This window comes from Electrophorus electricus, chromosome 9, assembly GCF_013358815.1.
Source record: "Electrophorus electricus isolate fEleEle1 chromosome 9, fEleEle1.pri, whole genome shotgun sequence".
Taxonomy (NCBI): Eukaryota; Metazoa; Chordata; class Actinopteri; order Gymnotiformes; family Gymnotidae; genus Electrophorus; species Electrophorus electricus.
In genome coordinates this window covers 9,105,820-9,118,467 of record NC_049543.1, presented here as the reverse complement: position 1 = coordinate 9,118,467, position 12,648 = coordinate 9,105,820, and the positions used below count along the sequence as shown (strand labels likewise).

The window sequence follows — 12,648 nt, the reverse complement described above, 5'->3', positions numbered from 1 at the left end:
ATTTTATGCTGATCTTCCTGCCTCTGTTATATAGAACCGACAATAACATAGAACTACATTACTGAAAATTACATTATTGCAGAGATACGGCACTTGAAGGCATGGACATGTTTTAGCAGTACCTTGTGTGAAAGACGTGATGGGCGCCCCTGGTTTGATCTTACTTTCCAGGTAGCCGTGTTTGGGTTCAGCAGTAATCTCATAAATCAGCTGACCATCATCTGTGTCAGGGTCGATGGTGTAGAGCTCCTTCTTGGAGATCAGGTTTGTGGCCTAGAACCCAATTTTAGAGTGCTAAAAAAAAGCTTTTTTTATATCTATATCTATATCTATCTATAACTACACACATATATATATATATATATATATACACACACACACACACCTCAGAGATTTCATACCCAGAGTGGATTTCTTCACTAAATCACAATACAGTCATTCATGGTGGTTGTGTTTGAATATGGCCAGAAGGGGGCAGCAGTGCACCATTATTCAGCACGTCACTGTTTTTGCTTGCGTGTGGTTCTTTACCTTGTTGTCCATATACTCCAGCCACTGCAGGCCCAGATTAGTGACGATGCGCGGCGTGCCGTCGTCGACCGGGAGTATGTCGATCTTAAACTTCTGCGGTGCTGCGGTGACCACCTGAGACCAAGGCCAAGCCGTTTCAACAAATTGCTGCATCTGTGCCAGTACCGTTCACAAGTGACACGCACAACCCACACGGTGCTCTATATTTACACATGGTCTCGGATGCGGTCCGTAGGGTCTTGGTTTACGTGCAGTCACGGCAGGACTGCCATATCGTGAGCCTGTGTCAAGGTGATGTCCCTCCCCTGTTACAAGTGTACCTAATGATATTTAGCCGCCGGCCTTCCTGACAATGTGCCTCCATAGCCAGAAGGCGGGAAAGCTTCTACCCAAACTGAATATGAGAAGACTAAGAGAGACCGAGAGCATGAGAGGAGGAGACCTCGTGCTATCCCTGTTTTAGGAAAACTGACAAGTGACCCTTGGTGAAACTAGACTTTTATTAACATCGACAAGTGCCTTAGGTAAAGTAATGCCTCCACAGACCTGAAAATTCAGTTTTCACCTGGTTCCCATTTATTGTATGTTCTAAGACGGAAGAATGCGAGAGCTCGTCTTGGCTTGCTGCTAGACAGTGAAACAGTGTAAACACTGCCTAATCATGCACAGAACTAGCCCGGCCCTCCCCCACCCTAATAATAATAATAATAATAATAATAATCATCATTTAACAAATAAAAACGAATCAGCCAAAAGCAATCAAAGCGAAACAAACCACTTAGGCAGTAGTGGTGTACTTTCCCTTAGGCGTGGCTGACCTCTTTCCCGCCTTCCTCCATGATGAAGAAGTGGTTGGCGCCGTCGCTGACCGTGAAGGTGAAGCGGTCTTTGAGGGAGTTGCTGCCGTCGTGACTGTAGCTGATGCGGTTCTGATGGATGTCGTCCATGGTGAAGGTGTTCGTCTGGCGGTAATGCTGACCGTTGTTGGTGCGCTCGATGGTGCCGTGGCGAGGAGCCTGTACAATTGTGAACGTGATCACGTCCTCCTGAGACACAAAGGTACAGAGAGAGAGAGGGAGGCCTTTTTTTTTTTTTGTATTTTTACCTGTAATTTTTTTAATTATTACTTCTGTTATCTCGCCAGTTGTCAAGTTCAGGTCCAAATGATTAGCTTTTGCCAAACTGTACCTGGTATAGTTATGCCAGTCAATTTACCTTGAATTGAAGTGAATTCAGAGAGAGACAGAGACAGACATGGAACGGAAATACATGAGAAATCCTATCCTATGGTATCAGCCATCTGAAGCGCTTCGGATTAGATTAAGTTAATGTGATTTATTTAATCACAGAAATCATGAAGCAGCCTTTGCTACACAGACAGTTTTGTCTGCGGATCTTTTTAACAGCAATTCAATACGACTCATATTCATACCTTTCTAACCTTCATGAAATCCTCTAACACTCATAAGCCATACACCGATTCTCTGATCAAATAACTCTTAAGCCTCTATTACACAATAACTACAAAAAAGTCACATTTGCGCACACTGGAAACCTGGCCACATCCTGCTGTTGCCTGTACTCATGGTCGCCAGGGTTACCTCCGTGTCAGCATCCGTGGCCTTCAGCTCAAACTCTGTGATGGTCTTCCTCACTCCCTCCTGCACCTTCATCCCCGGCACATGCAGCACGGGCAGGGAGTCATCCACGGGTCGGATGGTGATGTAGAAGGTCTGGGAGATCTGCAGCAAGCACGCAGGGGCACACGGAGCAGTTCTTAACTGTGGCACGTTCGCAATCACAAGTCGTCATTAACTGTATATCATTCAGCCTTCAGTTTGAATATGTTAATATGCTAATACTGTTATCATAATGTCATCAATACGTGCCAGAGTCCACTATAACATTGTGTATGAATATTAGGTATTCAAAAAGAGTATAGCAAGTGTTTAAGAGACCAGGGTTTAAACTGCTACTGATAAAGATGTGGATATTTAACTAGCACTGCTAGGCAACAAATTCAATTTTTTATACTAATGTAGCAAGGGAACTTACACTAGTAAGGGAAATTGTAATTATCATTATTCAAATGAGATCACATTAACTGGTACCCACCAGGTTTGTTTTAGTTGTTAATTATCTATATATATATTGTGGCAAAACATTCCTTTTAAATGGGTAGCTTTGATCTTCTGACAGTTGTATCACCCGGAGTAACACCACTACCAAAAAGACAAAATCTCTTAAAAAGTTTATGTGCCTGGAAGAAATCTAGTGTTACCGGACATGTTGTGCTTTCACCCTAAGAGTCCAGAACCAATCAGCCTCCAGTTTCATGCCCCTTCCACGGGAACATTGCTTTGTTCCCAGGCATCTTTGCAACACAGTAGATCGTGCACAGGCCTACTCGGCAATTCAGATGCCCATTTAAGCACTTTTAGGAAACGAATGCCTTTGCACCATTATTAGAGTGGTGCTTCCATTATACAGTAATTCACTGGATTCAACCGTAGGAACAAAGACTGCTGTTATAGTTTTTTTTTTGTTTCTATATTCTGTTGTGCTCTAGCTAGATTGTTTCATGAGCGTTTGAACTGAGCTGTGAAGAGGGTTGATTAGAGCGATTTCATGTGTTTGACGAATAAAACAACGGTTGATGGGGATGAATGATTTAAAAACAAATATATTGCATGATGGTAGTTAATTGGTCAGGAAGTCATTTATGGAGTTATCCTATTTAAATGAATATTTAAGAAAAGCACACAACAAGAACCCCAAATAACCTCATAGCCATGGAGGGAAAGGAAAAAATGAGATCTTAATTAAAGCCGAGCGCCTTAATAACCCATTCGGCTTCGGCTCATTTGAAATCAAAAGCTTTAATTGTCTGTGCTGACTCCACATTGTTTAGAGGGCCATATGCTTCAGAGCTCATTCTCTCTTGTGAAGAGGCACTTCCTCATGCAGCAGCGGGTTTTCCACTCCAGCACTTTGTGGCGTCGTTGTATTGTGCGCTAACTTCAATGCCCTGCCATTATAATCTCTTTTAGCAGCTCGACAGCCATCTTCTGTGTGTTTATTCAAGCACGTCTGGCACACAGGCGTGCGTGTGTGTGTATACCTCATTAGCCCCGTCTGACACCGTGAAAGAGAAGTCGTCTGAGTGCTTCTCTTCTTCGCTGGTGTGGACGTACTGCACGTTGCGAGACGCCAGGTCCGCCTGGGTGAACGTGGCGATGCGCTTGCCTGCAACATTAGCATCGTGCATTAGCCTCAGAGTGTCAGCTCAAAGTGCGTTTTAAGCACCTGCTCTCAGCAGGGCGCCTCACTAAGCAACACTAAACCGGACCAGCGTGAAATGGACTACCATGCGCCGAATCATCGTGATGCGAATAGAAACCATTTCCGCTGTCATTTACTGGTGATCCCAGACATGGAGCGTAGAGTGAGAGTCTTGGCGTGGGCGAGAAACAATAGCACTATGCTTGTTAAGCTTAGTGACCCACTGCATCCCAAGGAGAGGAGAACCCACCCCAACCTTAGTTCCTTTGCTTTGCTTTCAGTCCTATTGTCTAATCACAGCCACTTATTCGGAATATACCGCAAAGCCTATAATCTGAAACACTCAGCCTGTGTTTCAACACACGTTTCAACACACATTTCTAAATTCACATTGTTATATTGATTATTTAATGGCCAGGCCAAGAGGGAATCCTTATAAATGAAAGAACATGGAGAGCTTTGGCACAGTCATTAAAACCACACGGCCCCATGCAGACTGTAACTGGGAATTTTGTGTGTGCCTGTCATGTATAGTGGGTTTTTGTATGCACTGGTGAATGTCCCCATGGTGAGAGAGAGAGAGAGATGTGCAAGAGGGAGAGAAAAAGAGAGGGAGAGATGGAGAGAGGGAAAAATCAGGGTAGAGGGAGACGCATAGAGGTATTTCTCTGAACACGCATCATGGACATATGTCTACATATAATGTATGATCATATATGTGTGTTTGTGTATGTACCTGGATTGGTGGTGAGTTCAAGATGGCCCAGCTGCGTCTGTTTGGTGATGCGGTAGACAAGTTCACTGGGTTCGCTGTCTTGGTCTGTGGAGGACAGCTGCAGGGTTGTGACCTTCTTCACCGAGTTCTCGTCAAGCATCAAGCCCTTGTTGACCACCACTGAAGGGGGGAGCTTGTCCTCTAAGTCAGAAACATGAGAATGCGAGACTTTACAATAACAGGATATAATAATCCTTTAGAATCATCACATCCAGTGTTGTGATGGCTGCTATAAGAAAGCGGCGTACCAAGGATGCTGATGAAGAAAGACTCATCAATCACTTTATTGCCCTCCGGATCCTCAAGGTTAAACTTAAAAGAGAGGCTGCCTCTGTTCTCTCCTTTCTCGTGGACATACGTCACAAAGCCTATGGCAGGAAAGACCAGACGCCGTGATACGGCCTTCGAGGACGCCTGATACACATATGCAGACAATAGATCCGAAGAGATGCCGTATGCCAAACCTGCATTCGCTACGTTCTTACGAATCATCTCCAAACATTCAGATTATATGCTCTTAGAGTGTATTTCTAGTTCAAATGTTTTTTAGCTAACTGCCTTACTTGTGACATTACTTGTGGATTTTTGTGAAACTGAGGGAGAAACCTTTGTTGATATCCTCCTGTGTAAAACTTTTGATTGGTCCTTTGGCAGAGATCTGCACTTTGCTCCACCCTTTTGTTAGCTGCAATGTGCCTGTGCCCAGGTCTTGGGTTAGGGTGAACCTGAGCTTCAAATCATCCGAGTCCATATCTGTACCCCTCAGCTGCTGCTCTGTGATCTTAGATGAGGAACCTGGTAGAAGTAAGTAGAAGATAGTAGTAGTGACAGTACCCTCATGGCCAGATAGGCTGCTAAGCATACATTTGGAACAAAATCACAAAAAGATTTAATATGAGTTGTTTATAATATCTCGCCCACTCATATGCACACACACACACACACACACACACAAAAAACATATTTTGAACATCCAGTTCAATGATAAAACAATCATCCAAGGCTATCCATAAAAACTCTATATCCCATGAGTCAGTGCGTGGTGTTTTTGTTCTGACCTGCTGCTAACTGAAGGCCTCGGTTGATGGTCACTCTGGGTCCTTCACTCTTTCTCACATCTATGCTGAACGTCAGGTGTACTGTCTCAACGTGGATTCCGTCTGTTACTGTGAGCCGGACCTCGTCTGTCCCAGAGCCGTGTCCATCTGGAGTGTACACCAGCAGCTCGTCCAGAATGTCCTGGTAGGTGAATATGGAACCCTGATGGAGAACCTTGCCGTTATCCAGGGGCTGGGAGTAGAACTGCCGCCTGCGTAGCTTACCTGTGAAACGGCAAGGAAAGGGTTAAAAAGGATCTTCTTCTTTTTTTTTTTTTTTTAAACCTAAAACTGGACACAAACAACAAACGAATGCCAGCTTTTGTGAGCTCACCAACAGTCCCTAGCTTTTCTTCACTGGCTTCTATTCACTACTAGCTGTATTAGTATGTTCGTGCCAAACTATTTTCACTATCACACATTGTGAAACACACTGTCATAAACACTGACACATCGCTTCCTCATGCACAGCTTAATACAGCCTGCATTTGACCTCTACCAACCAGCCTCTGTCTGCTGTCCACAAGGCTGTAGTGCCACGAGCGCTCCTGCCCTATGGGATTCTGGAGCTCCGTCAGGTCACACCGTGCCCTCATTCCTCAGCGCTGACATGTAATGCAGACTCGTTATAAAACAGTGTTCAAGCCACCACAAACCCCCCTGACGCAATGGACATAAAGCTAACAGCAATAGTCCTCTGTCAGCCGAGGTCTCTCCTCACATCGCAGCTCAGCCCCAGAGGCCCCGTTCCGCTAAATGGTCTGGCATACAAAGAAAGGGCCATCAGTCAACCTGAGAAGAGCTGGACACAAAGCTCTGTAATGTGGCATAAAATGGGTACAGGGAAGGCACAGGGTGGAAGAAAGTGAAAAAGTCTTTTAAGGACTCTTAATTATACGCAATCAAGCCGCTGAACTTTAAACCTTAATCAGACCAAAGGAAGGTCTTTTCCTTTGTAAAGATACTGATATTACCAAGTACTTTTTGCCCCCAATACACTTAAAATGCAGAGCACATGCAAGGAAGGCCAACCCTATCCTAGGGCACACGCAAAAAAGAAAGAACAGAAAACAGAAGACTACGTCACGTAAAATGCCATGGCACTGGCAGAGAGGAAGACGAAACTGGGGACAGACCGTAAGAAGGCTTCTTGGTGACAGTAAGCACAATTTCGTTTTCCGGCGTGTCCAGGTCCAGCACACTGAGAGAGGAGTTGGTAATGATGACACCTGTGTTTTCCTCCAGATGGATACTGTTCACAGAGATAACTGGAACCTTTTCTTCTTTAGTTTGCTGAAAGGTTGACAAAACATACCTCATTACCATCACATTTCATTGCCAACCTCACCAAATATTCTAACAAATGTCCTCCTCTTTCCTGCAATGCTGGGATTAGAAAGAGTGGTCCAAAATGTTTTGACAAGCACTTTAACCGTTTATATCGTAAACGCCCCGGAACTGAAGCTAAAGCACATACGTGGATATCTATGGCGATGTCAAAAGCTTCTGTCTGGCTAGACCCATCACTGATGTAGAAGCTGAAGACATCTTGGTGGATATTTGCCTGGTGGACATTTTGGACGTAGAAGATGCAGTCTGTGGTGAGGTCTTCCATTGTAAAGGGGACATCAGGGCTGATTATATGGGTGCCACCTACTGAACCGGCTGCTGAAAGAGTGGACAAAGGTGTGTGTGTGCGTGTATATGTGTATGTATATATATATATATATATATATATATATATATATATATATATATATATATATATATATAACAGCTAACAAAAATACAAATAAACCTATGAACACACATTGCAAGTAATAATATACATATACATATACATATACATATACATAGGTCCGTGCAAGTGTATTCATCCCCCTTAAGATTAGATGGTACACTTTAACATATTGTGCTAGCCAGTATTTCTATGTGCTCTTAAAGTTTTCAAAGACAGAATTCCCCATTATCATCAGCATTCATTAGTTTCTACAAGGTTTTCACACTGTTTGGAAGTCCTCTCTACCCATCCTTCCCAGATTTGCTCCAGGTTGTTTAGGTTGGTTGGATGATGCACATAGATCACAATTTTTCAAACAGTGCCACAGATTCCTGATTCCTGACTGAGATCTGCACTTTGATTCAGTCATTGTAGAACATTTGCCTTTTGTTGTCCAACCACTCGTGGTTGTTGTGGCTTTGGGATCATTGTCCTGCTAAAAAGAGAATCACTCCTGATGGTCCCGTTCTTGCTCTGATAAGTTTTGAAGAATGGCCTATTCTGTTTCCATATAATTGTAATCTAGTAGTGCTCTTTGTGATATCCGAAAATGTATTACAGGTATTATTATTAAATTCTTATTATTATTATTATTTGCATGTCTATAACTTTATCTGAAATGTTTTTACAATGTGCGGTGGTCTTTAATATCACATCTGTCCTTCAGATTAGCAATCTGACCAAAGGCACTTGAATCAAGGGACCTTTACCCCAGAAAAGGTTAACTTTTTTTTAATGATTCACAGGTCGAAGCCAATTCTCAGCCTGTTGGGTTAGTGCAATATAGCTGGCTAGCTCTGTAGCTAACAGCAGGCTAAGAAAAAACAGAAATAAAAGTGCTTGTGTTAATCCAGTGTGCTTCTCAGTACTAGTATATTGTCCTCGTTAATCATTTCAGCAATGGCGGCTCTGTGCTGCCCAGGCCATGAGGTGCCTTATTACAGAGTCTGAGAGCAGTGGGTGCGAATGACCTCACATTCTGCTCCTTGACACTGCACAACTATTTCAGTCTATTGAACGAGCTTTTCTGTCTGATCATGGTTATGTTATGCAGCACAACATAAAGCCCTGGTGACAACAGACTGGTAGATAACCCAGAGAAAAGATGCGCCCACACTAAAGGTCCTCGCTTTCCTCGGGCTCTTTTTGTACATGGCATCCAAGTTGGAAATGCATGTCCGAGTGCATTCTTGGATATTAAGTCCCTCACCACCTCAGTGTTCACACTGTCAGTGGTGGCTGGTGGCAGAGGGGACCTGGACCTCCTAGAGTCCACCACCAGCTCCTTGTTTTTGTTGACAACCGAGTTGCTGCTGATTCCCTTTGCACCACTCAACAAAGTCCTGTACTTGCCCTGCTGTCCACTGCTCATACACCTCAATGGCTGTGTTGTCTGAGATCTTCTGCAGGTGACATGAACCGGAGTTGCACGTAAATTACAAGGCATACACGCCAAAAAGGAATGCAGCCAGCGCGCCTCTTTGAAGAACTCCAGGGCTGCACATAGCCAGGTCTGACACACAGGCCTGCAGACTCACAAGCTGTGATCTACAAGTCAGGTAGTCCATTAATTACCTCAAGCTTCTCGCCCGGTAGTCTAGGCTATGTGGTGTTAAATGCACTGGGGAAATCGAAAAGCATAGTCTTCACAGTGCAGCCCATTCTGTCCAAATGAGTGTACACTCTATTCAGAAGGTAAGATGACTGCATCATGCCAATGCTTTCCTGTTAAGTGAACCGCAGAACCAAAATGTATTGACTTGTGGTTGGAGGTGAGCTTATATCAGCCTTTCTGTAGTCTCCATCAGGTGTGATATCATAGCCACTGTTCTGAAGTCGTTTAAGACTTTGGGGTGCGTTTTCCTGGGGACTGGGACTGTACACAATGTTTTCCGCATAACCTTTTGCAGCCCAGCTGCTCAGGTTGAATATGCACTGCAGAATTTTATCCAGATGCTCAACACACAGGTTCAGCACTCTGGGATCAATGCTGTCCAGCAGCCTTGTTCTGCCTGGGGTTTCCTTAACATTTTACCTGGTCAGCTGTGAATATTAGACCTGGCAATGTGACAGTCTGCTGTGGGGGGGAAGCGCTGTGTGTAGATGTTCACTGTGTGTACATAAGATGGCTGTCCACTGGTGTCATGAATAATGGAGTAGGGGAGTTAGGTTCCTGTAGCCCTCTTTAACCTTCAACAACCTTTCATTTGTGGTTGAATACTTATGCAACCAGCATTATTCAGTTAGTAAATTGTGTGTTTTCTTACATAAATCGAACTTTACTTTTTGGAGTCAGTCTTTTAAAATATGACATGTTCATAACATCAAAATGGAATTTGAAATCCTGAAGACTCCAATTACTTTTCAGGGTGCTTAATACTTTTGCAAGGAAATGTACCTACATGCAATTGTAGCACAGAATGATGTACAGTAGCCAAACATGGAAGTCAAACACATGAAGTACATGATCCCTGACTGAGAATGAGATTTTTAAGACAAAAACACACACCGGTTGCAAGATATAAACAATATGTAAGTAAATACATATGAATTTCAAATAACAGGCATAAAACCCAACATAACGAGACGTAACAAATAAAAAACAAAGACAATAAAAGGAGCCGAGAGACTGCTCTGCTACTGGGGCTTAAGATGACAAATGCGCTTCCTTTTTAGCTACAGAACTCAAGCCAAATATCCATGCTCCAATCCACTCTTTCATCTTAATTCCTTAAAGAGAAGTTCGGAATAACAAATACAAATTCTCTCAGATTCTAGGACTATTACTGATGCCTCTGTAAAACTGAGAGTTCACACTTGAACTTTCTGAACAGCTGAAAACAACAGGGACCAAACTCTAAAAGAGGATGACTCTAAAATGGATCCATGCTTTAGTTCAGTTCAGTTTCATTTGGGGAACTTTTTTCCTCCCACAATGGACAACGCTTTATGGAGATCTGGGTACAGATTCCTATTTAGCAAATTAAATGTGAAAGGGTCTATGAGTGGGAACTCAACCTAATCTAACACTAGAGAGTAAAAATACAGGCAAAGGAGACCTAAACAAAATTAGTTTCATAGTAGTGCATTACATATGATGCAAAAGCTGTTTAGTGCTGTTTTGAACTTCTCTTTCAGCCGTCATATGTAAATGAGTAATTTCAAATGCACCCGCCTGGAAGTACAAAGAAAGTTCCACTGAAACAAGAGTTTTAAAACAAAGCAAGGCCGGACAGGCTTGGCTTCAGAACCCACCTCGTTTTGTGTTCTCAATAAAGCCGTACTTTGGAGGGCTGATAAGCCACACCAGCAGATCCTTCTTGGGTGTGTCGGGGTCAGATGCGATGATATGATTCGCTGACAGCTGGACTCTGCCTCCCTCTGGGACCTGGCAACCCACATGAGCATCGAATTTGGAAATGAGTTTAAATGCAGCTGGAGGTGCAGGCGGGGGTGGGATTTGGCGGAAAAAACGCTAACCTTGATGCCCCCACGGACAGTCACTACAGGCGGCTGCGTCTGCACAGAGGTGATGGTGATGGTGCATATCTGGTTGTCCAGGCGATTGTTTTCGCCATCGTAGACGACGAAGTGGAAGATGTCGGTGATGGGCTGGTTATCGGTTTCAAATGAGGTGACGTACCTGTCATCGACCCATTAAAAGCCAATTAATGTCTTACATACAGTGCTGACTGCATTTATAAACAAACTTTGTTGAGAGCCAGAATTGAAAAAAAATTTGCATTTTTATTACAAAAACTTAAAAAGAAGTAAAAGGTAAAATAAAAAAAGAAAATTAATGTAGATGTATTACAGCGCAGTCCTATGGCATAAACACATCCATAAAAGTCTAATGAAACTGTTTTTGCTTCTGAGTGAAAAAAAAACTGCCCACGTTCTCAGCTATGGCTTTAAAAGGATAAACCAAAATAATTAAACAACTGAAAAAGTTACACTGTAAGGTGACAAGTGAGATGAATGCCAAATAGATGCTTCCGAAGGGATGTGTACTATATTTCTGTTGCAGCTGCTCGCTGATTTAAGGCTGATAAGCAGCTCAGTATGAGAATACACCAAACATGTTAATATTTGGCTTTCACTTGAAAACCTCTCAGAAGATTTTAGCATACCATGGGAGAAAAGCTTAGTCCAATTAGGTGAGCTAATGTGCTAATTCACTGGGAACCTCCCCAAGTTGTGGAATCGGCAAAACAGGTTAAGGAGATCAAATTAAGCTCTTATATATTAGCATATTGCTGAATAATAACATATTTTTCACCATTTTTAATTACTATTATTGTTGAATTTTATCTATAACCTAAGACAAGCTCAATCCTTATCTCTAAGTTTGCAGATATTACTACACAGGTAATATGGCAAAAAAGTGTTAAAAGTAATGATGAAATATTCCTTTAAAATGAATATTAATATTAAAAATGATGGTACTAATGTCAGTTTTAATATAGCCATCATTTAGAAGCCATTTCTACAATTCTTTGTACCGAATCTTGTGATGGTTGATGTCCTCCATTGTGAAAGAAGAATACTCGTTCAGTTCCTTGTGGTCTGTTTCGGAATTGGTCTTGGTTAGGATTCCATACATGGGCACCGAAACTAGCTGGATGCGAATTTGAGCATCCGAAGAGTCATCGTCCTGGATATGTAAAACATACAGGAAACTGATAGATAATATCTGACTGACAATGTCTGAAAACATTTCATGAAATCTTGAGCCATTCACATGTTTAGAAAAGGGCATCTATGATCTACTAATGAACTAATCATTTATACTGCTTTCTGGAAAATGTTATTTATTCTGCTTAAATAACTTAAATAAATGTTTAAAGTTTAAAAACAAGTAAGTTGTATATTTTCATCCATTTTTAAATATTGAGACCCATTAAACATCATCTCACCACATAAGCCAGATGTGAGCGTCTAATCACAGTGCTACTCTTCTCTGCCACATCCATCAACAGCAGCGCCTCGGGGTCACGTCTGGGCCCGTCGCCTTTGACCCCCGAAACCATCACCTGCACTGTGGTGGACGTCATGGAGATCCCATCGGTCACCGAGAAGATCATGTTGTCCTCCTCAGTGTTGAGGCCAGCGTGCTCATACTGAAGAATGTTCCTGGTGATGTCACTGAAGGTGAACGTATCACCTAACGGAAAGGTTTTAGA

The 12,648-nt window shown here is 42.7% G+C and overlaps 1 protein-coding gene across 3 annotated transcripts in view; it reads right to left on the bottom strand.

Annotated features, from left to right (window-relative positions):
* fras1 (Fraser extracellular matrix complex subunit 1) overlaps positions 1-12,648 on the bottom strand; it is a 91,855-nt gene that overhangs the window by 12,310 nt on the left and 66,897 nt on the right. For 2 of the 3 annotated variants that reach the window (XM_035529626.1, XM_027029021.2), the window contains 15 exons: positions 12,382-12,629; positions 11,968-12,119; positions 10,946-11,108; positions 10,721-10,853; positions 7,163-7,353; positions 6,822-6,978; positions 5,647-5,910; positions 5,195-5,383; positions 4,837-4,956; positions 4,550-4,729; positions 3,653-3,777; positions 2,133-2,273; positions 1,350-1,577; positions 532-645; positions 123-273 (listed from right to left, as the gene is read on the bottom strand). In XM_035529626.1, coding sequence (XP_035385519.1) covers positions 123-273; positions 532-645; positions 1,350-1,577; positions 2,133-2,273; positions 3,653-3,777; positions 4,550-4,729; positions 4,837-4,956; positions 5,195-5,383; positions 5,647-5,910; positions 6,822-6,978; positions 7,163-7,353; positions 10,721-10,853; positions 10,946-11,108; positions 11,968-12,119; positions 12,382-12,629 — 2,556 coding nt within the window. The remainder of the gene's footprint in view (positions 1-122; positions 274-531; positions 646-1,349; positions 1,578-2,132; positions 2,274-3,652; positions 3,778-4,549; positions 4,730-4,836; positions 4,957-5,194; positions 5,384-5,646; positions 5,911-6,821; positions 6,979-7,162; positions 7,354-10,720; positions 10,854-10,945; positions 11,109-11,967; positions 12,120-12,381; positions 12,630-12,648) is intronic. The other variant, XM_035529625.1, reaches the window with a different exon arrangement.